General features: G+C 35.8%; 1 protein-coding gene across 2 annotated transcripts in view; it reads right to left on the bottom strand.

Annotated features, from left to right (window-relative positions):
* Positions 1-21984, bottom strand: part of PPP1R1C (protein phosphatase 1 regulatory inhibitor subunit 1C) — a 119784-nt gene extending 97800 nt beyond the window's left edge. Inside the window, exons 1-2 of one of the 2 annotated variants that reach the window (XM_028125532.2) lie at positions 21745-21984; positions 19984-20044 (exon numbers count right to left, since the gene is read on the bottom strand). In XM_028125532.2, the coding sequence (XP_027981333.2) occupies positions 19984-20044; positions 21745-21825 (142 nt within the window). In that variant the 5' untranslated portion in view covers positions 21826-21984. Of the gene's footprint in view, positions 1-19983; positions 20066-21744 lie in introns of both variants that reach the window. The other variant, XM_088022095.1, reaches the window with a different exon arrangement.
* Positions 21985-24826: the final 2842 nt, after the last annotated feature.

Genomic DNA, 24826 nt, shown 5'->3' on the forward strand with positions numbered 1-24826 from the left:
ATATTAGTCTAAATTCTCTTTCAGTGGTTTTTGAGTTGCCAGTTCCTTAATTTTAACCAGTATTTTTTGGTACACTTCATCCCCAATTCTTAAAATCACCATTAAACACAACCAGTAAGTGTAATGACTATATTGACAGGATTTCCAGTTGAGGAAAGTAAATCACACATATTCTTTGCATCAACAATCTAAAATAATTAATGGTGTGCTCTTATTGCTATTGGCTCTAAGACTCTGATGACATGCCAGACATTTTCATTCATTATTTTTACCTTCAAAACAACTATATGGGGTAGATATTATTAATTATATTTTATATGTGAGCAAATTGAAGCTCAAAGAGGATGGGTGACTTAAGACCACAGAACTAGTAAGTGACAGAGACGGGATTCAAGCCTAGACCTTTCTGGTTCCAAAGGTTATATCTTTTTATTATGCCATGCTTCTAGACATATAATTTTTCTAAGGTTGAAGTGGAATGGACTGAGAACAAGAGAATGACAAAGTAGATAGTGTAGCCAGGCATTTACTTGAGACCTGGCAATAATGGGATAAATAACACAAATGGTAGAAAATATGTGTGTTTATATGGAGTATAACAAATGCCCTTACTTACAGATTGAAACAACTTGCTGCTTCTGACTTCCCAAATCTTCAAAACTTCCAAGATCCATACTTAGGTAACTTGTTTAGCCACACATGCTGACTTTGCTAAACATTGAAAATGAGAAGGATATAAAACTCATCAAAGAAGAATAAGAAATGTTCCGACTGGACTTTGAATTTAAGTAGATGTGTTGAACTGAGGTCATGCAATTTAGGATTAGTTATTCCTTGGAGCCCATGCATATGGAACAGCTGTCAGAGGTAGGATAACACCCATCCCCTAGATTGTCTGGCAGCATGTTAGTGACTCAGCAGATAAGTAGATGTGAGTTGGTAATCTTAATTGCCTGACTAGTGATGTATGTGTTTAATTGGAGTTTTTTAATGATTAAGAGCAATAATTGTTTTTCAGGTAGTTGTACTGAGCCTATAGTAAATATATTGCTAACATTATTAAGATAATAATTACTCGGTAAACATTTCCTTTTAAGCACATTGTGCTTACTCTTAAGAGGCTCTAGTAAATTGATTTTTAATACCAGTGGCTCCATCATTGAGGCATTACTTCCAGGAATTTTATGCATATTTCATATGGAATTAGAATGAGAGCTATTTATTTTATCCACTATATCTAAAGTAATGTGTTCCATTCTGAACTCATCACCTTTCTTCACTCCTCTGCAAGTGTGCTCTGCCTTTGTATGAAAGGCCCTACCATCCAGAGCCTTAACTCAAACTTTTTTATCATCACCTCCCTCTCTGCCATCCAATTAAGCAAGTCCACTGACTGTCCATGCACTCAGACTTTCTCCCACATACCCATTCTTTGCAGCCTCAGAGACCTTTATAGAATAAAATCTGAGCATGTGAGCCCTTCTGTTTGCTGGTTCCTAATCATAATTCCTTAAAAATATTTATAGTGCCCCCCAACATAGTGCCTGCTTGATCTCTACCCCCACGCGATGCCATTCCTTGCTGCATCATACTGGTCTCCTTTCAGTTCCTTGAACCTTGAATGCCTTGCCCTACTTCTGATGTTTTCCCCCTTTGTCTTGAGTGGTTGGTCTTCCCTGCCTTTTTTTTTTTTTCAAGTTTCTCTAACCTTTTTTCTCCATTAAGCCTGTTGACTGGGTTATGTGCTCTTACTATGTGCTTCTAAAGTATCCTGTGTTTCTGCTAGCACAAACTCCATCACATTTCATTGTGAATCCTCACATGTAGCACACACTACAGGGACTACCTATGGTGGATGAGCAATAACTAACTGTTAAATGAGTAAAATTTGGGTACTATACTGAAAAGTATGAGTATCACCATGGGGCAGAATGGTGAGATTTCCGAAAACCATATCATAATTGTAAAGCTAAATGTAACTGAAAATTTTAGAGAAGAGAGAACTGAGAGCAAAGGAGTTGTCTGTCTCCAAACATACAAAGGGTTCTCAGTTGGAATAGATATTACACTTTTTCTGAGATCTTTTAGAAGGACGTACCAAGATCAACAGTTGAAAGATTCAAGAAGGATATTTCAACTAGATGTAAGGCAGAACTTTCTAACAATTAGAGCTATCCAGTCATAACCATGATGCTTCAAAAAGAGCTAAACTGTTCATCACTGAAATGGTCAAGTACAATCTGACTAATCATCAGTTGGAATTCCTAGAGAAAGTAATCCTGCATAGAATTGAGACCAAAATAGAACCAATACCGTGGCTTTTACCAGTTTTACTGAATGCTTCCTTTGCTTGTCAAAATTAATGAAAGAGGATGGTTTTAGTGGAAGGTAGGGTGGCTATTGAGCATTCTTTTTTTAGTGATTATTTACACTTATGTCAAGTCCAAATGGTAAGTTTCATTTTCACACACACACGCACACACACAAAGAGGCAATTCGAAAAACATCATAGAGGTTATCATAGAGCTTATTAGGTTGGAGATGCCATGAGACTGCGTTAATGTCCGTCTGTAATTGAATGTGGGAAACATGAATTTAAGCCACTACCAAACTGTACTCTACTTAGCAGTATTTTTCTAGCTCTGAGCTGCTAGAAGATATATTTCTGATAAATATTTCTAGAAATAGGTAAAATGAAATATACCTGAGCATGTTAAAAACTGCAGCTATTTGGTAAAATAAAGTCACAGTAAGGGCATTCTAAGTAGGACAAAATTTCCATTCAAAGATTTCAGGTGGAAATGGTTAGAAGACAATTATCCTGTCTGACCAGAGATGCAGGTTCAAGCCCAGGAATAAAGTTGGAGTTGGAGAATTTAGCTTGATCCAGACTGTCAAGGATCTTGGATATTAGGCTAAGGAATCTAAGTATTTTTCCATAAGGAGCAGAAAGTGAGCAAAGGCAGTGAAACACAAGAATACTACTTGGAAAAGATCAGGCAAGAATATGTAGAGTAGGTCTCAAATATAGTGCAAATTACATATGCCTTTATCACAGTAGCTTAAAATTTTGACAATTTTAGATGTTCTTTTATAATTCCAACCATGTTGATAACAGTTGATCCTTGAACAATGTGGAAGTTAGGGATGCCAAATGCTCATGCAGTTGAAAACCTGTGTTTAACTTTTGACTCCCCTAAAACTTAATTACTCATAGCCCACTGTTGACTTAGAAGTCTCAGAGACAACATAACATGTAACCATGATGCTTAACTTTTGTTAAACAATTTATGACTTTCTTCTTTCCTGAAATTTTACTTTTCCAAACTGTCCCCTGTGACAGTTGATCTCCATATTTATATGAGTTCTAATTGAACTCAGTGTATCACAAAACTGACTACTTGTATTTCACTTTCTACAGAGGCCATTTCCATGACAATGACAGGAGTCTGTGAAATCTTAGACACTGTGCATGTGGTCAGTGAATTATAAGTATTTGGCTTTGTGCGTGCACTTGTGACTACTTTTCAGTTGAGTGGAGATGCTGTTGTACTTACAAAATATGACATTTTCAAGCATTACTGATTTTATTGTAGATTTTTATCATTATGTATTATTTTCAGCTGGGGGTGCTAAAAATACAGCTGTATATAAGTATTCTCAAAGTCATTTTCTGTTAAAAGGTCCTCATTTGGAAAATGCACTATAAGCAAATCTTATAATAAAATAAGCTAGAGACAAGAAAACATTACTAAGAAGACCTTCAAGAAGAGAAAATACATTTAGAGTACTGTACTGTATTTAAAAAATCCAATATAAAATACTGTAAAAAAATCCATGTATTATAATTGGACCCAAATAATTCAAACCCATGTTGTTCAAGGGTCAACCATAGTTATCATGTTTTTAACCACCACCACCCTTCACCGAAGGAAGCTCCTTGCTATTTGCTTGGCTTCTGGGAGAAAATACAGACCAACCCTGTCCCAACAGGATGATTGATGGCAGTTTTGGGGTTTTGTTTTTATTTTTGTTTTCACCAAAACTCTGCATGGAATAGTTCTACAAGTTACAGAAGAAGAAATTGAGAATTACAATGTACAGATATTTGGGAAAAACTTATAAACACATCTTTTTTTGTATATGCTTCCTACTACCAAATATTTGGTGGCAATTAGTATGGATGCTACTGTATTTGTAATTTGGATTTGAAGTGCTTAGAGCATGTAAGTTAGTGCAGACAATGAAGGATATTAATGAACAATCTTAAATGCCAGTAATTTTATTTTTCAGTTTTGAAATAATCCTATCAGTGTTTTCTGTCTTAGTCATTTTTTCATCAAAACCCTCTTAAACTAAAGCTATTAATAAAAAATAAAATCTGAGTATTCTATTCTTACTCATTCTAAATCTTATTATTACATAATTATATTATTGATAAAATATAAATTTGATGACTTATGTATAAATTATGTTTTAAGTTGTTTTTATTTTTGTTTTATCTTATTTCAGTTTGCATATATTCATTTGTCTGTAAAATTTGGAGCAGGAAATTATATTTCATTTCTTCTTAATTTATGTCAAAGTTTCAGGTTTCTTTTACATTTAAGAAAGCTGTGTTCTCATAGGAGCTTGATGCTAAAGCTTTTCAGATATTTTACTGAGGTGAAATGTAGGCCTTATAGCTCTAAAGACAATGAGAGGAATTCTGTGTTCTAGCTGCTGCACGGAAAAACTTAATATTAAAAGGGGAAAAAAAAGAATCTCAATAGAAAGTCGATTGTGGTATGTCTGGAAAAATTGCCAAAAAGAATGTCAAGTTGGAAATAAGGAAAGGGAGCTGATGCCTGCAATGAACTCATTTTTATGTATTATAGTAGGAGTATGTCCATAATGATAGACATGTTAATAAATACCCAAATAACAGAAATATATAGAATACAATCTTATCTGACTCAGAAAATAATAAAGCAGCTAGAATGTTGTAATGTGAAACTATGTATAGATGTGCTTGTAAATAATTCACTGGGGCCAAAGTAAATTGTTTCAGTGGTTTCCTTGTGTAAAAAGTGAGGGAAAGGAAGAATAAGGTACAAGGTCCACTCTAAAATTATTTTTCTTGCAGTCATTAAGTTCCACTTACACAGAAATCTTACATGCAAGCCAGTCAAATGGATTTTTTAGATAAAATGGTGTCATTTTCAATGCTTTTGATAAGTAATGAACTGTTTGATTTTCAGTATTGACTACAGGTTGCTAACTACTCTCTGGTAGCTTATCGTTGAAAAAAGGAGATAGTTTAAGGGAAATTGCTAGGTAAGATGTTTATTTCACAATTCAAAGGAAATGAAAAGAAAACCTACCTCCTATTTATGGACCCACACGCTAGTTAACATAGAAGGAAAGTATATAGTCTTTCAGTGGGATAGATTACTCCTATTTGGTGGTATTGAATTGAACTCTTGAACTCCCATACTGTTGTAAGAAAGCAGCCAAACTGATTATATATTCAGTTTTCCACCATCACCATTTTACTAACATTTTAAAATCCGTTTCAATAATTTAAAGACAGCAAAAAATAAAACTGGTCATTAGACAAAATATACTCAGGCTTTAAATTGTCCTATAAAACATAAGTCCCAAAATTATTATTATGCAAAAATATCTATGTATCTGCAGTCACTAGTTGCCTGTGGTGCTTAATTCAGAGCATTTCTATATGAAAATAATGAAACAACCAGTTCAAGTCTTCTACTACTAAAATTTACTTTCTCGGATCCTCAGAACCTGATTTTGCAGCCCTGCTACCCAGAAAAGACTTAACTAAAGTCTGTTAACACAATGGAAGGCCTTGTGACCCAATTTTCTTTTTCTGACTCACATTAAAACCTATTACTTCTCTGAGAAACAAACTGAGGGTTCTAGAGGGGAGGGTGGTGGGGGGATGGATTAGTCTGGTGTTGGGTATTAAAGAGGGCACGTTCTGCATGGAGCACTCATGGTACACTACATCAAAAACTAATGATGTAATGTATGGTGATTAACATAACATAATTTAAAAAAAAAGAAAAAAAAACTATTACTTCTATAATCCATTCCTTCAGGGCAATACTAGGTGACAAAGGCATTGACAATCATTTAGAGCAAATGGATCCACTCACTGAGTTGCTATTTCTACTGGAGTAAAGCCTTCCAGCTAGAGTGGTCAATGAAGATTTCATGGAGGAAGGGGGATTTGATCTTAGTCTAGGAAGATAAGAAAAACTACAGTAGATAGGAAGGGAAGATGGCATCCCAGTATGTGTACAAATCAGTCATGTTCAGAGTCAACTAGAATCCAAATGTAAATGTTGGCCTTCCAACTAATGTTTTGAATCAAGACAATGGTTTTTTTTAAATAGCTGTAGACATAAAGGTAGGCAAACAGAAACATGAATAAATAACAGCATTTAACTCTAAGAATGGAATAATGGGTGAGATTTCTTTTTCTGTTTGGTTATGTTTTTGCTTATATAATAAAACCTAGTGTTAGTAACTCTAAGGTCCTCTTATCTAATAAATTATCAAAGAAAATAAAAAGAAAAAGAGGTAGAATTACCACTCTAGAATGAACTCACTTACATTGGGATAGAGAGAAGTACATTCTGGTATTACATCAAACAGAATCTCACTTGAGGGTGCCTGGGTGGCTCAGTTAAGTGTCCAACTCTGGATTTCGGCTCAGGTCATGATCTCAGGGTCAGAAGATTGAGCCCTGTATTGGGCTCTGCACTTAGAGGGGAGTCTGCTTGAGATTCTCTCCCTCTGCCCTTCACCCTGCTAGCACTCTCTCTCTCTAAAATAAATATAAACAAGCAAACAAACAGAATCTCACTTGGCCAAGCTACAATGAGGAACTTGCTTATAGTTACTTCCATGAGGAAGACAGAAATAAAATAACAAGAGTATAATATTGCATATTTGTAGAAAGAAGAATGTTATTAATGTAGTGGAAAGTGCTTTGACCTTGGGTAGATAAGCTATGTTTAAATTTCAGACTACTAACTTACTAGCTTCTTTGGCCTTGAGCAGCTCACCTATCACCTTCCTTTTGTAAAATGAAGGTTATAATATTTATCTCAAAGAGTTGTTGAGCATAAATATTATAGGTGAAAATTATGTTTTCAAACTATAAAATTACCAAAAGGAAGATACTATTAACCACTTTAAATTTGCCTCTGAGGTTTATTTATTTATTTACTTGAGGGAGAGAGAGAGAGAGAGAGAGAGAGAGAACATGAGCAAGGGGAGCTTGAACCAGGTGATCCCACCACCCCCAGACCATTACTTGAGCCAAACCAAGAGTCAGCTGCCCAACCGATCGCACCACCCAGGCACCCCTGCCTTTGAGTTTATATGGTTTTTAAAATTATATGTAGCTTTGAGGTATGTTTTTGTCTTTTATGTCCTAAATATACTTCAGAATATATTTGCATATGTTTCTTATACTGTGTGTCCATATAAACAGTATAGCTAGTTTTTGCCTTGATTCCAGTGACAGCTATGAACCATAGAACTAGCATATGAAATTATCTTTGGTTATCTCCAAGACCTTAAGCAAAAAGGTGCCCTTCATTGGCTCACTAAAGCAGGAATTCTGGGCTATTCACCAAGTCAAATGATCTGTGGCAGAATTTTGAGATGAGCCATTTTAGCTCAGTCATTCATGACATTTTACTTCACTGAAATGTGATGGTGAGTGGGTCTTCAGCATTATTTCTTGAAAACTTTTAATCATTAGGGGCAAGCGGGCAGTGCTTAGGATCCATGAAGGGAAAGTGGATAATCCTTAGAGTACTTTGGAAAGCAAATCCAGCCTGAGTCTGTCCTGCTTGATCTGAAATTCCTCCACATATGGAAAAGTTATTTTCAGTAGGAAGGTACCTATGGCAAATGAGCAAGTTTCCTGTATTCAGTTTTAGAGCCCTCAGCCAAAAATAAAGGAGGCAATAGAAAAGTAATTATAAAGCAGTAATATTAACCATAATCTAACACAATTACTTTCATTTTTCTCTGTGTATTTCTTTCCCTTAACTAAATCTCAACTTTAGTACAGTTATCAACAATTTAGGTAATAAAGATTAATAGACAATAGAGGAAATAACTGACTTATTTAAAGCAAGAAATAGGAATGATGTGCAGATTATGATTAAATATATGAGTTCCTCATGAGAAGACCTCATGTGCCTTATCATAGCTAATTAAGAGCTTGGACAGGTAAATTATAGGATACAAATTACAGCTTTTAACATATCAATTATGAAAAAGAAAAGTTGCCCTAGTCAATCACCCATTATATAATTAAGTCTGCCAAAGTCTCTCACACAAGCCAGAGTGGAGAAAAAAACAAATCTACCATCAATAGTGTTGCTAGCATACATTATCTCACTTGATTCCAGCAGCACAACCAGTGTTGGAGTTACCATGATCTATACTTCATGGAATTGGAAACTAAGACAGCGATTCCCAGTCATGCCATGTTCACTGATTTTAACATTAGGGCTCAACTGTATACAAACCACCTCCCAGTGTTAAAGTCATGGAAAAGCAGTTTGGAGGTTACTGCTTCTACTGCTATTGATTTTGGAATAAAGCAATACATGTCCCAGACTGAGCAGAGACAATAAAAACATAGAGGGATAGAGTCAACCTATACAATAGAATCAGCAGAAAAGCCAGTGATAGATTTAGGGGGCTAAGGGGGAGAGAAAGGTGTCAAAGGTGATTCCAAGATTGTGTGGTTTAGCAAGTGGAAGAATGAGGATGCTAATTAACATAATCACTGAGGTTAAGTGTTAAAATGCTGATTTTATTTTTTTAATTATTTTTTTAAGATTTTATTTATTTATTTGGCAGAGAGAGAAAACACAAGCAGGGGGAGTGGGAGAGGGAGAAGCAGGCTCCCCGCTGAACCCTGGGATCATGACCTGAGCCAAAAGCAGATGCTCAACTGACTGAGCCACCCAGGCACCCCTTAAAGGTTGATTTTAAATTGGATGACACATTTTGGCTAGACATTGACTTGCAGGTGGTAGCAGGAGGAGCTCACTTTTTATATCTAGTTTTAATACTTCTTGTATTCATGAATTATGAAAATGGAAATACAAAATCTACCCGAATGAGAAGATAGTCTTGAATTAATATTTAGTAAATGTAACTTATTTTTTAAAATGCTCTTTTGATTTAAAAAAATAGTAATCTCATCATTTAAATCCATAATTTCAATGTTTTTTATTCATGGTTTTTCAAATATTGTGACTAGTTTCTGATCTATTGGTTTTAAATTCAAAGGATTAGAAATTTAAATAATTATTATTAACTTTATTCCATTTATAACCTGAGTTCACAAACCTTTTCTAGATACTTTGGTAGGTCCTGGCTCTTTGTAAGTCAGGTCATTTAGTGGAGGTTGATTTTATTACATGGATAAATTGCCTGTGATATTTGGACATATACTTGGGTATTTAACTTATATATGGGTGTGGGTGTGTGTGTGCGCACGCGCACACGCATGCGCGCACATGTAGGTCTGTATATATGTTTTGTAATATTTCTATTTTGTCAGATAAGAAGGAAAGCATAAAATGACGTTGCATTGAGTCAAATATTTGAGTCAAATTATTCTAAAAATTGAATTCCAAAATAACTGGTGTTCTCAGTCTTCATTTTGTGCATTCAGTTTTGGTTTTATAAGCAAGTCAACATGTATTTATATGTAAAGACTGTGATTCTGAAAATTGTTTCCTATAATGGTAGAAAATTGCTCCCAGAGAATGAGAAAGAAGGAACAAATGAACGAACAAACGAAAGAAAGAAAGAAATAAGGAAGGAAAGAAAGAAAGAGGGAGGAAGGGAGGAAGGAAACAAATTTTCTTTTTTCTTTTTCCTTTTTCCTCAGCATTATTGCCAAGGTCAAACTGTAATTGTATTCTAACCAGACTTGTCAATATATCCCCCTTTGATGATGCAGATTTTGGCACTTTTTCTTCAGCATTATTGCCAAGGTCAAACTGTAATTGTATTCTAACCAGACTTGTCAATATATCCCCCTTTGATGATGCAGATTTTGGCAACTTATTTCACAAATTACCTTTATTAGGCACTATAACTGTCACTATATCAGATTACTCTGAGTGATACAAAGTCATTGAGTTAAATTCAAAGATAATCTTCTACCCACAACACAAGGAAGACTCACAGATTTGGATGTAACATTTTCTAGCATGTGCCGGGGCCGCTGAAATACTGAGGAAGACCTGAGGGGGACAGAGTATGGAGAAGACAGTGACAGCAAACAGACGGGGAATGGGAGATGAATTCCCAGGTTTCACCTACTTTGCAGCTGGGACATTTGCTTCAGGACCTTCCTCTCTCTACCTCAGGCTTTCACAGGTTCCTTCTGATCTCCAGGTATACTGCTTTTCTAGTGTCAGGGACAATGTGTTAACATCTAGTAAAGTACTTGCAGTATAGAAGGTAGAATTTAGTAACATATAACAACTTTGAAAGGTGCAACTTTAGGTAGCATGGAAACTTACCACTTGAGTGCACCCATTCCTCACAGGGTTTTTTCTTTCTTTCTTTCTTAGTGGTTTTGTCTGTTTGTTTCATCTGAAAGATTTGAATGGAGCTTGCATCCTCCATCACAATGTCCCACACAGAGCCTCTAGGTACTCATCTATGTCTCCTGACTGAGCCCTTGGGGCATTTCAGTTTAATCCCCTGGTAAATTCTGCTACCAAATTGTGTCTGGAATTGCTGGAACCATGTCACATCACTACTTGGTCAAACTCAAGGGTAGAAAATGGTGGGAGAAAGGGGGAAAAGACGTCCCAAAGCTTGAAGCTTGTTCTGGAGCTATTCTAAAATAAAGAAACATGGAAATAACTCCTCTCGATTCATTACACAGCTTGGCTAGATTTTTTATTAGAGGTCGTCAAGTACCACTAATTTACTGTTTGTCTTAAATATGGCTATGAACTAGAAACAATTAGAAAGAGCTGTTCATAACTTTTTCAATCTTAAATTTGAAACTGAATGTGCCCTTAAACTCTCCGTAACAATCGACGATGGTGTGGTACTTGTATATTATTCTGAAGACACAAAAATGCACATCTTCTTATTCAAAGGACTCAGAATAGCTTCTAATGAATATATTTTAAATTTAGTGAAATATAGTAATGTTAAAAAAAGAAACCTGCATTTCAGAGCCACTTGAATCCAGCTTTCTCACTTAATGGGTCTGGGAGGATAAGCCACTTTCCTGGCATAAACTTTATAGGCAGTAAGCAGCCATCTGAAATCTATATCCAGACCTGAGTGATTCCAGCATCTCTACTCCTAAGTGCCATGTGCCTGCCACCCCAAAATAATAGTTGCCATTTATCAAGCACCTAGTCTTTGTACTGTACTTTATAATACTATAATTGAATTCCCCAAAACGTAGACATTTCTATACTGAATTGAAATATATTTTATATTTTTGCCACATGCTGTTTATTCTACTCTCAATATACATGTATCAAATTATAAATGTCTCAGGTAGGTTTCTCCATGAGGGCAGAGATAGTGACTTATCTGTTTTATCTCCTAGAGCAGCTAACACTGTTTCCTAATCAGAGTAAGTACCCAAAAAGTTTGATGGATTACCATTGGTTTGAGGATCTTTTTTTTTTTTTATCCATTTAAATGTAATAGCTCATGGGCATCTAGTATCTACTCAACTTGATGCTCAGTCTACTAGTTTGAGTAGCTGTATCTATTATACTAGTTTGGAATAAATAGTAAAATTTTAGTTCTGACCCAATCCTTAAAACTTAAAGCCCTAAGATCAAAATAAGTCATACAGATGCTTTATAGATTAATGAACATGTGAAATAAGTTCCTTTATGTCTTGGCCAGAATTGATCTTACCATGGTCTGAGCAGTTGGGATCTCTGTCATTTACAGTTGTATCCTGGTTCATGTAGACATATTATTCTCTACTATCTAAATCACATGTTCCTAGAGGATTTAGAATAAGGACTCAAAAAATATTTTTGAATTGTATTGAATATATAAACCAATAAATAGCTTTAAGAGTTGGAAGTGAGAAGACAGTATTAGAACAAAAATGCCAGACAATGATGATACTAGTGAGAGAAAATTTTTGAGATTTAAGTGAGTTTCATGCTGCAATTTAAATAAGAGAGATTGGTGGAAAAGATGGAGACTGATTTACACAAATGAGCCTGTCTAGACTAAGCTTTAAGATCTGGCAAAAGAACTAAAAGAAGGAACCAGAAAAAGAAAGCTTAGCCAAAATATGGCACAGGGATAGTGTATGGAAGGAAGTGAAAACAAATGGAGTGGAAATAAATGTGAGCAATCAAATAAATGTTTGATAGATATTTCTAAAAGATTTTTATAATTAATAATCACATACTATTAGAATATGGATTTCATTTTTGGTCAAATACAAATCTGTTACAAAGATCTCTATTGCCTTTTGTATCTTTATAGACATCAGTAGCTTGCTTTTCTTTTTTTTTTAAGATTTTATTTACTGGGGCACCTGGGTGGCTCGGTCAGTTAAGCATCTGCCTTCAGCTTGGGTCCTGATCCCAGGGTCCTGGGATCGAGTCCCGCATCGGGCTCCCTGCTCTATGGGGAATCTGCTTCTCCTTCTCCCTTTTCCTCTGCAGGTCCCTCTGCTTCTCCTGTCTCACTCTCTCTCTCTCTCAAATAAATAAAAATATTTTTAAAAATAAATAAAAATAAAGATTTTATTTATTTATTTGAGAGAGAGAGTAAGCAGCAGGGAGGAGCAGAGGGAAAGGGACAAGCCGACTCCATACTGAGCCCAACCCAGGTCTCAATCTCATGACCCTGAGATCATGACCTGAGCTGAAATCAAGAGTTGGCTGGTTAACTGACTGAACCACTCAGGCGCCCCAGTAGCTTGCTTTTTTTAAAGAAAATTCTAAGGGAATCATATTTCATGGAAATTTTATTTGTAAGTAAGACACGCTTACAAATATCACAGTATAAGATACATAACACTTCCGTCACTGTATTCTTATCCTGATGAATTAGGAGATAGGATACATCTTCTCTCTTATCAAGAACCCCCATCTCTTGAGGACACTGACACTATCTGACACCGTAGCCAGAATTGGAAAGGAGCTGGGTCATCTTCTGATAAGAAATATAAGTTTTAGGAGAACACAGCGTTTCTCAGCATGGGTATAATGATGCAGGGGGTCTCATGTCTTCAGTATCTACTGGGTTGCAGGCACTGTGCTAAGCATTTTCTCACACCTCAATATCCCCCTTACGAAAGGAGGAAACTGAGCCCATAGAGGTTAACTACACACTCAGTACTGGCAAAGCTGAAATTCAAACACACGTATTACTCCAAAGCCAGTGCTCTACCTACTACCAATACTGCCTCTCCACCTCACGCAAAAGTACCTTTGAGCTATTTTCATCTGCAGTATTCCCCCACAAGTAGGCAAACAGAGAACAAAAAAATGAAGTGAATTGACCCCTACTGTCATTCTGTCATATTTCACTAAGGTATTTCTAATTAAAATCAACATAAAAAGTAATCAGTATAGGGCGCCTGGGTGGCTCAGTTGGTTAAGCAACTGCCTTCAGCTCAGGTCATGATCCTGGAGTCCCGGGATCGAGTCCCACATCAGGCTCCCTGCTCTGCGGGGAGTCTGCTTCTCCCTCTGACCCTCTTCCCTCTTGTGCTCTCTATCTCTCATTCTCTCTCTCTCAAATAAATAATAAAATAAAATCTTAAAAAAAAAAAGTAATCAGTATATATTATTATTCAAAATGAGCAAAAGTAGTAATTTTGCTGAAATAAAGAAATAAAACTATTTCACAGTTTTATGATTTGCCCTTTCATTTTTTCGTTCATTTAATTTGAAGATTATGCTAGTTCCTTTGAATACTTACAGTATAGCAAATCTTGGCATTACTAAGAATTGGAACCTCATCTTTGGCTCACAGTTATTCTGATTGAATGGGCTACTTGGCTGCCCAGATTGAGTATTTATGGGAAAATAAGTCAATCAATTGTGCAGTACATGAATCTCTGAAAGCCACGTGCGTCACTTGTCTTTAAATTATTCAGCATGGTTTGGCATTCAATAACTCATAGTAATAAATGCTGAGGAGAAAAAAAATGGCTTTTCTAAAAATTCTTTAGAAATTAATACCAGTTAACTCCTAAGTAATCTTCAAATATTGGACTTTTTTTGTTTTATATTGCCATTAATAGTGAAAAGGCAAAATAAATGCTGAATAATCAACAAGGATTGTGGATCAGAATGAATTACAACAGTCCCACAGAAGATAAGAAAACTGAGAATGAACCAAAACTGTATGGACCGTGAGTCCCTTACAGCTTTTATTTGAGTACATTTGATTGGAGGTCCTTGGAGGTGACAGGCACCTCAGGTGTGGGGTTGATGATTTCCTACCTATCCTTAAGTTCCAGGAAAATCCTCAGTGTGATTCTTGGAGCTTGCACTCAAGGTGCCCATTGCCTTTTGACTACAAATCATTCATGTGGTAAAACAGAAGATCTCCATGATAAGAGATTATGTGCATATGAATGTCCTAACACTAGAAATAAATCTCCACTTTAACTTTGTTGACCCTGCAAAACCTCCTCATCATCAGAAATTCCTGGAGCCCCTCTATTTTGAACAACTCAATCTCAGTCCAGCAATATTCTCTAGCTATCATCCAATGTCTCAGGATTATCAATCCAGAGCTTTCAAAATCTCATTAGTTAACTTAGTGTCAGAGTCCTAAAATGCAGTCCTAAAAAGCCTCATTTAGAAAGTCATATGCTACATCCAGAATGGACTGTGGCTTCTTTTTCAGTCTGTGGAGTCAAACAGCCCAATCAATTGGGAGACCCAATTCTCTCTACTGACTAGACTTACTATCTGTCTTACTATCTCAAGGTTGAACAGCGATAAGTGTGATATTTAATTCCTGTGTCTCATATTAATTTTTAGGATCCTCACCTATTTGAGAAAATGCTTTGTTTTTATTCCTCATTTCTAAGAATGTTTAAAGCCAAAAGTGTCAAAGAGAAAGTCGATCTCCCCCAAATTCTGCTCTGATAGGAAGTTCAATAAACGGCCCCAGAAAACTATTTTACTTTGTATTTCTGGTCCCACTTTTTAGATGTACAATAAACTTTTAAATGGCGCCCAAACTCCTGGGTACTTACCCAAACCTTCACTAAGCTCCAGGCCTCTTACAGTTCACTCATGCATGATAGGCATCAGGCCCATTAAATTTAATTGTAACCATATTGTCTCTGCTTAAAGTAAGTGGAAGACAACGAATGCCACAAACTTTAATATTCAGAAGGCCTAGGATAGCTTTTACTGAAAGATCATATCCAGCTCTGGGTTCCAAAGGCCAAGAGAAAAGGAAAATTTGGATAGAGTTCATTAAGGTCCTTATAGGGACTAGAAGTATTCAATTTAGAAAAGAAAATAATAAAGAATTATTTTTTGTATTTAAAGAGATGAGTAAATAAACTTTTATTGAAGAGAGTAAACAAGGAGTTATTTTAGAATAAAGTGGGGATATCACCCAAGTTTGATAAAACTATTTTCTAACATCTAAAATTATTGGATCTAGAATTGAAAAGTAGGGGTAATTATGGATTCTTCTTTGAGATATATGAAGTAGAGCAAGTCTCAGGGACTTGGGTTGATTTTTGTATCTTTCACAAAGATGTGTGGTTAGATTAGGTATTTTCTGAAGTTCTTTCCAACTCTAGATTTCTAATACTGGTAGCCAAATATACAGTCTTCTCATAAGTCTACTTAAAGACAAATAATGTTTAAGTAAATCTAGAAATTTGATGCAGTAAATTGCAAAGTTGTCATTGCCATTTATTTCTAAATAGAGAGGATTTGTATGTGTTTCTCTAAATAAAAATACTGAAACCAAAGCAGTTAACTCCAGATTATACAAGAGTAAAAGCATAGAGTATAAGAATAGATGATGCAGCTCTTCGGTATAGCCTCAGAGAGCTCATCATAAATAGGCCCTTCATCAGAAGATGAATTGAAAATGCAGAAAAATAAGCAGTTTGCTATAAAGTCACTTAGACCAGTAGCCCCAGAAAATATTTGAAAAAGTTGAAATTAGGGGCACCTGGGTGGCTCAGTCGTTAAGCGTCTGCCTTTGGCTCAAGTCATGGTCCCAGGACCCTGGGATCGAGGCCCGCATTGGGCTCCCTGCTCCGCGGGAAGCCTGCTTCTCCCTCTCCCGCTGCTGCTTCCCCTGCTTGTGCCTCTCTCTCTCTGTGTGTCAAATAAATAAAGTCTTAAAAAAAAAAAGAAAAGAAGAAGTTGAAATTTGTCTTTGGTCCTTTTCTAACTTTACATGTCAGGCTTCAAGCCTCTTTTTACTGCCATCTGGCTTTTTAGAGTCATTCCTCCAAGTAAACACATAGTTTCTGCTCTCTCCACCATAAAGACACATCCATTGCTATTAAATTTTTTCGGGCATGATGACTTCTATTCAAAATTTTTAGTTCTGCTTCCCATTGTTTTGAGTTAAGTTATGGTTGTTAACCTATGCCCAAGGGTGATATATCCTAAACAGGTTGTGTATCTGTTTCCATAGTGCTTCTGCTGCTGAGAATTCTGGGCCATTGGATCAAAAAGGACTGAGGGCACATTTTGCTGCCCTGAAATCCTACCAATCAAATACCTACCTCATCTATGTGTTTAGACCAGCATAGATCAACTAGCAACATGTTAACATATCTTTCTATTCTGTTTCCCCTCTATCAAATATAAGCAATGAATGTTTTTCTGAATCTAAAAGCAAATCAGTCTTCAAATACTTCTATAACCGACTATTTCTGCAAACTCCAGGAAAGGTTAAAAAAAAGGGAAGCTATGTTTAATTCATTTAACAGTGATTATAAGATACCTGTCTCATTAAATGAATTGGGAGGGTTTGTTAATTATGTCTCTATAATGGAAAATTTAGTTTTCTTTGCTACAATAATTGGAAATAAAGATTATCAGGGATTTGAATTTTAAGTAGCATTAATGACAGGTGATTCCAAGAACACTCAGTTATTTCTGGGAAATTTCAGTAAAATTGAAGAGATTTGTTTAGTTTACCAGAATTTAGAGCTGTACACAATTGTTATTTGTTAAAGAATATATTGTTTTTTAGGGCTCGAAGAAACAATTGCTTAAATAAGGTCATTTAACACTTGAAGTTTTTGTTGTTGCTGTTATTTTGTTTTGTAGAGAATGTTCAGGTAATATTTGGAACAAAGAATTTTTGGGTCAGTCAGAAATATTAAGTACGGATGAGATTATGAAAATTCTGTTCTTATGTTAACTTTTAAATATCACATGCAAAGGTTGTATTCCAGAACACATCAGCTAATGACATCCAACATATGCTGCACTTTACAATTTTTAAGGGTGTTCACATTAATTCTTTCAATCATTGCAACAACCTTGTGAAGTAGAAAGGATGGACATTATCTCTACATTATAGATGAGAAAATAAAGCTTGGAGATGTTGTCCCTTACCCAACCAAGACCACATTGATAGTGAAGATTAGTATCTAGGTTTCGTTTGGTTCAATGTGGTGTTTGTTCTTTTGTTGCTGTTTGTTTGGTTTGTTTGTTTGGTTCTTACATTTTTTTCTCCAGTAATCATGGTTATAGATCATTTTTATTGGGGAAGCTATGTAGTGTTTGATTTTTTTTGCTGCAGGAACCCACCGTTAGTCCAGAAATCTCTGGTTGTCATACACATTACTATGTACAGGCAAGGGCTAATCAGTCCCTTTTAAACTATTCTAGTTTCCAAAAAGAGGATGAAGATGCAGGGAGATGCCATTACTAAAATGACACAGTTCTCTGTGAGATGCTATTTGCATCTAAATTCTCTCCAGTGGTGATTAAAAACAGAAGTATGGAGTCAATAAGGGAAATAGAACAATGCCATCTCTAGTGATTAGGAAGTCTGGTAAGAAAAAGATTTCTAGAGAAAATCTAAATTTGATTCACAGGGATACTTAAGTATAATTCCTAATCTACTAATTTTAGTGGTCTAGGCAAAAGATTTATTTAAGGTTCGGATTTGCTTGTCAATAGGGCCTGAAAGTCTAATCCCATTTACAGAGAATTCACTATGTAATGCAAACTGAAATTTGGAGGGCCAGCATCGTGCAGTAGAAAATGCATGGGCTTTAGAATCAGACTTATCTGAGTTTGTCTGTATAATCTGTCACTTATAGTGGAGTAACTTCCACAAAAATTACTTCACCACTCTGATACTTATTTCCCTCATCTATAAATGGCACATATTTGGTTTTCAAAAAACATTAGTTACTATTTTGGGGGCTTGAATGAGAGCCACAAAGGTCATTTACATAGCTCCACTATGTTCAAACAGTAATAATACCTGTAGTAGGACACTTAGAAATCAAGTTGGGCAATACTTTATAAGGTTGGCTTAGGGGGAGGTAAATTCTAGGACATTGTAGAAAAGTTGCTGCTGTGAGCAAAGACAGTGATGGAAAAGTGCTGTAAAATGACTTCCAATCTGAGAAGATTTTATTTTTCTATGTTATTTATTTATTTATTTATTTGAGAGAGAGGGGCAGAGGGAGAAGGAGAGAGAGAATTTTAAGCAGGCTCCACACCTAGCATGGAGCCCGCCACACGGCTCCATCTCACGACCCTGAGACCATGACCTGAGCCAAAATCATGAGTCAGATGCTTAACCAACTGAGCCACCCAGGCGCCCCAGAAGATTTTAGTTTTATGTTTATTTGTAAATTGTAAGTGCATACCATTTGCACTTCTTATTAAACCAAAATAAGTTAAAATTTATTGAGATAATACATTTGAAAATGATTTTCAAATGCTATAGCACTTTAAAGAAATAGAAATAGAAACAAACCCTATTTTCATCAGGAATAAATTTGCTTTGGTTTCCCATCAGCTGAACACCTTCCTGGATTTAGACTCAATGATGAATATTCTATTAGAATTTTACTTTCTTATGTATACTTCTCTAATTAGAAAGGAATTTGAAAAAAAAATCAAAAACTATTTTGCCTTGGTATTCTTAAAACAGATTATTCACTACAGCCTGTACTTAGACTTATTATGTTTCTGTTATTCAAACTCCTTTTGTCCACTCATATTGTTTAGACCTGTAAAAAACCCAACACCAAGTCCTGCCTGTGTGCAAATTAATGCCGTGACCTTTGCTGTCTTTTTTGTATTTCTAGAAACAGCACTTAAATGTGAGATAAAAATCGCCTCCATTCAATAAGTAAATAATGTTTGTGTATTGCAGATCACAGTCATTTATCAGGAATAAGGCAGCTTTACTTTTTACAGGAAATGGAAAGTAAAACCTCAACAAATGGATGCAACCTTTCAGAATGACTCCTAAATGGGCAGTGCTGAAAATTGATCTGGTTACTTGTCAATTGCATTATTCAGACATGACATCAGCAGCAAAGCTGTGGCCAGTGCTAGCTCATTGCCCACCCCATGACAAGCTTTCATAAATAAAAAAACCCTACTCTATAGAGATATAAGCATCTCTTAGACTGTAATTTGAGGTTTGGAACCTAATTCAACAACTTTCCACCATGCTCATTAATAAGCACTGAACCGGACTCTATACAAACAAGAAACCATTTTGTAGCGTATCATCACCGATGTGTCATTCTAGAGGAAAAGCAGACTGTTGACTGACACAGTTTCTATATTTCTGATTTTGTTTATGATTCATTTTTATAGACTAGCTTGTTAGATTAGGACTGACTGAAATCCTAAATTGAAACCTTTTGGCAATGACATACTCTCTGATGTTCTTCAAACAATTCTGTTCTGTTCCATCAGTGCAGACATCATGCCTCTTTACCTGGGGGATTATGTTCGTTGAGAATCACAAGCGATGCTGGTGTAGGTCTTCTTTTTCTGATCTGTGAACAACAAAGGCCCAGCTAAGGTCAGTGAGAGTCAGACGCTGTCCCGGGTTACTCTACAGCTTGCAGAACTGTTCCATTCTCATCTTTTCCCGACATAAAAAAGCAAATTTCTGGAGGGCACACAGTAGGTGCTCACTATTTTGAATTATGGAAAGCCAGAGAGTAGAACTTCCAGATATTAGTATCACCTTCTTTGACCAAAAAAAGCTACCTTTCCACAGAAAAGAAATAGTTGTGTGTAATCAAATGATGCTGCTGAAATAATATGCAGCATAGGTACAAGGATGCCTTGCTAGTTTTAATGGCTCTCTTGGAGCCCCATCATGATGATGCTTTCAAGATCCATTATCCTTATTTCTAAGCAGGTTAAGAGAAGCTCAGAAAACTTAAAATTTCTAGCAGGTTAAATTTAACAACAAGAATTATTAATTTCAATTAATGTTTCAAGGTTTTCTTATTTTCTAGTAACATATTTAGGACAAATAAAGAATGAGTATGGATTTTAGGAGAGTAATTCACTTAAAATAGGTCTGATGTGGGGTTTTTTTTTCTTATTTTAAGAGTTACAGGAGCATATTATGTTTAGACTTTCTAAAGTGTTCTTGATTTCTTAAATATATAGGTAAATTCTTAAAATATATGTCTGTAGGATAGAAGATAAAATTTACCAATGACATTTTGTCCAGGACAGAACCAATGTTCCATCCAATATAGATATATGAAGTTCAAGGCTATATTTATCTGGCCTGAGTCTGGGAGGATCTATTTCAGATTATCAAAACATCCTAGAAAGTTTTATGAGTCTCAGATTCAGTAATTATTTTTAAAGACTTTGTGTAAAATATTTGGAAAAGGATTCAATGATAATTGAGGTTGTAAGAAATTAATGAATTAGATTGATGACCCCATAAATTTTTTCTGCTTTTGCCTCCCCACTGTTGTAATTTTACCACAAATGGTCTTTTAAGGGATTCCATTGCATCAGGAGTCTAAATAAATCTGAATATGAAAGGTGATACAGATGTAAACCAATTTTACATGAAAGAGAGAGACAGAAATGTAGATATATAGATATATTAGACATAGAAAAGGAATCCAGGAAATGTTTAATACTATTTTAATATCTGAATAAAATGTCTTTTATTTTTTTTGAATAAAATGTCTTTTAAATTATACATACCACCTACAAATCCTGTCATATATTATACATACTTATAACTACTGCTTAGAATATATGATGAAAAACATTAAAAAAATATTAACCCTATAATCTGAAATTATTTCAGAGTTTAATGCTTTCATTGTTAAATGAATCTTTTTTATTTTATAAATAATGAAATAAAAGGTTGCTAATTCTGAGAATTGTTTAAGGTTTCTCTAAATGTTGAACTTGTTAATTTAGTAAGCAAAAGCAAACAGATTTTTGGATCCAAATCTGAATCACTAATATAACCATTTTTTTTCTCTAACAGGTGCAATTTTTTTGTCACATGAAATGCTACATTTTAGTCAATAGATCACCCAGTGCAACTCAGATACAAGTGCCATATGGAAACCAACTTATTTTTTATTCACACATCCTGGAAAGTCACAAAGTTAGGCAAATTCAAGAGGTAGAGAAGCTTTCAGTTAATAAGAATGTATGTCCATATTACTTTATATACAGGAACTGATCCCCACCCAATTCCACCTACCTGCTCTGCTGCTTCAGGTGCAATCTGACTCTGGAATAAAGGCACAGCAAATTGTATCTTTTTGGGACTGTTGGGCTCCATGATAATGATGAGAATTAGTCAGAGACTGGAAGGTCTCAGAAAGACTAACCCCAGGTGGTGTCTGGGATGTGTTTCCTCAGGCACACTCCACCCAGCCACACAGGGCACTTCGTAATAAATAGCTGTAATTCCAGAGCGAGCAAGTGAAGATGCCGAGGTCTGAGTGAATCCCTTCTTCAACTCCACAGTGATGCCTGGCTTGTCTGTTCCTCCACCAATCTCTTAGAACGTCTCAGCACAATACAGAAAGGAACAATAAGCTAATTGTGTGCTTCTTCACTAATACACATGCCAGGCATTCACTCAGCAGCTAATTGAAAATGCAATGCTTGCCTTGAAGGACCCGCTGCCCTGGGATTTGAAAGAAAGGCTCTATCCACTGTACATTACTAACCGGCTGCTCAAAAGTGCAATGTAAGCTCCCTCTGAGTATTGCAGGGATGGGCCATTCATTATTGATGAACATAAAGCAGGAAGTTTTTAGAGTTGGGGGCAGGGTTTGGGTATGAAATAATTTCATTTCTCTTGTAGCAACTTGTAAGTCAGACACCTTTGCCATTTCACACCAGCCACCAAATTGATGAATGGCCGCAGAAGGTAAGCCACAACCAATAATATCAACTATATTTCTGCTGCAAGATCTAGTTAGGTAAGACGGACCATGGGAAGCAGAGCATCCGTGGTGTAATAAGGACACCGCTGCCCCGGACTGAGCAGATTTTAGTTCAAGCTGCATCTCTACCATTAACAAGCTCTGTGTCCTCAGGAAAATCTCAAACTGTATCTAGGCCCCCATACCTTCATCAGAAACACTATGGGATTGGACTCGGTGACCTTTAAGATCATGTTCTGTTCCAGCATTCTATAATCGTAGTTCACAGTTTTCATTAGAGTGGAAAGTATTGGACAGCTAAATTTAGCAAACAGCTTGAAAGTCACTGCTGCTGTAATGACCTCTATTTCATGTCCTGGTAGAGCCAGTTATATCGTCTGATTTGGAAGAATACAGAAGTGACTAGAAAACATTAGTGAAACTTAATGATATCCAACATTGCGGTTTATTGTCAGTAGTGGGGATATACACACAGTAAAGGACTTGGGGGGGGAAAAAGCATAAAAGGGGTTATCTCCAGAATGATGGAGGAGGATGGTCATATTGGCTAGTGGTGAAGGTAGAGGGAGAGAGTGACCTGATCTCCACATCTGTTAAAATCTAAGGGGATGCAACAGCAGAGCTAAAATGGCCTTCCTTCATTCAGCTCCTTTTGTGAAGGAAGCCTGAAAATGAAGCTGTTTAATGGGAGAAAGAATTTGAGTGCTGTGCTTTCTTATTTGAAAGGCTTTGTTTGAAGAATACTAGGTTTTTGATATGTTTTTGAATTTATAGAATACATTTAGGTACTGAATATTATTCCAGGTATTTACAAATGAGGTTTTCTTTCTTTTGTTTAAATTCTGAGTCCATACCAGGAATCCATCTTAATGATTTCAGTATGCAATGTTCTGTTGGAAGAATATGGAAAGTAATATGCATTATTCAAGTAGTTTTCTATACCCACTAGGGGAAAAAGCAAATGAAGATGTGGATGTGGATGTGGAAGCACTTTCAGCTGGAGAATAGTGCTGACAAGCAAGACATCTTGTGATGTGCTCATCCTTGTAGTGTTGAAGGGAAACTTATAAATTACATTTTGCGTAACAGTTTACAAAAGTCCCAGCATGAATCCTGAATCAGTATCATTAATGTAGTAATTTTTCTGAACATTTCTTCAAATTATACAAAAGGAAAACAAGACAGCATTTCTAGTGAGTGATCAATCCAAAATTTCGCTTAGTGTAGTAATTTAGAGCATGCACTTGGCAGCCTTGAGTTCAAACTCTGACTTCTACTTGATCACTTTATCAGTTGGCAGTAAGAGAACTTTATTCTTGTGAGGTTTAGATGAATTAATTCTTTATGAGTTCATTATAAGGCCAGTACATGATAACTACCCAGTAAAAGATAACTATTATTTTTCTTTCAACTAGACTTTTCAAAAGGCCTAAACATACACATTTTTTTTAAAGATTTTATTTATTCATGAGAGACAGAGAAAGAGAGAGAGAGAGAAGCAGGCTCCCAAGGATCAGGGAGCCTGATGCAGGACTCGATCCCAGAACCCTGGGATCCTGACCTGAGCCGAAGGGAGATGCTTAACCATCTGAGCCACCCAGGCGCCCCTATACATTTTTAATATGAATTACTAGGAAACACTGCCTGTTTGGAATAATTTGATACCAGTTAGAACACTGGTTGATAAATTGCAATTCCAGCCCATGTTATGATATAAATAGCAATAAAATAATTCCCATTTACTAATTGCCCTATTTTGAATAATTTGACCAGAATCGTATCATAAAAGAACTATCTAGACCCATTAAATTTCTTCTTCACCAGATCAGCTCCTGTGCATCGTTCAGATTCAGCTGAGTTTTGTGCCCTCTAGGTAGATTTTATAGATTTACTTCTATCTATAGAGGATTTAGACTCACCTTTTCTGTGCTCCCGAAGCACCCAGCATACTTCTACCTAGTATAATAACTACCCATTTGTCTTTTCTGTTTTGCAATGTCACTCATTCACATAGTGCGTATTTATTGAATGGGTAATACATCTACTCCATGCCAGGCCTTTTGCTATGGCACTGGAAGAGAAAGATGTTTGAGGTCTTTTCCAAGCTAAATTTTATTCCAAGAATCACTTAAAATGCAACTTAAATTTGAAATAATCAAAAATTTTAATGTGCTTACATGGGCAGTATAGTTATACTAAATATCAGATGTACATTTTTTCTCCCCATTAGAAATAATAGTAACAGCTAACACTTATATATCACTTACCATGTTACCAGTGCTGTTTTAAGTGCTTTATCTGCATTAATTTATTTAATATTCATAATAACCCCTTGAGGTAAATACTAATGCTCTCCTCATTTTTAATTTACAATGAAGAAACAGAACC

The sequence above is a fragment of the Eumetopias jubatus genome, unplaced genomic scaffold, assembly GCF_037043125.1.
Source record: "Eumetopias jubatus isolate StellerSeaLion01/CBP00866 unplaced genomic scaffold, mEumJub1_p1.0 scaffold_3, whole genome shotgun sequence".
Taxonomy (NCBI): Eukaryota; Metazoa; Chordata; class Mammalia; order Carnivora; family Otariidae; genus Eumetopias; species Eumetopias jubatus.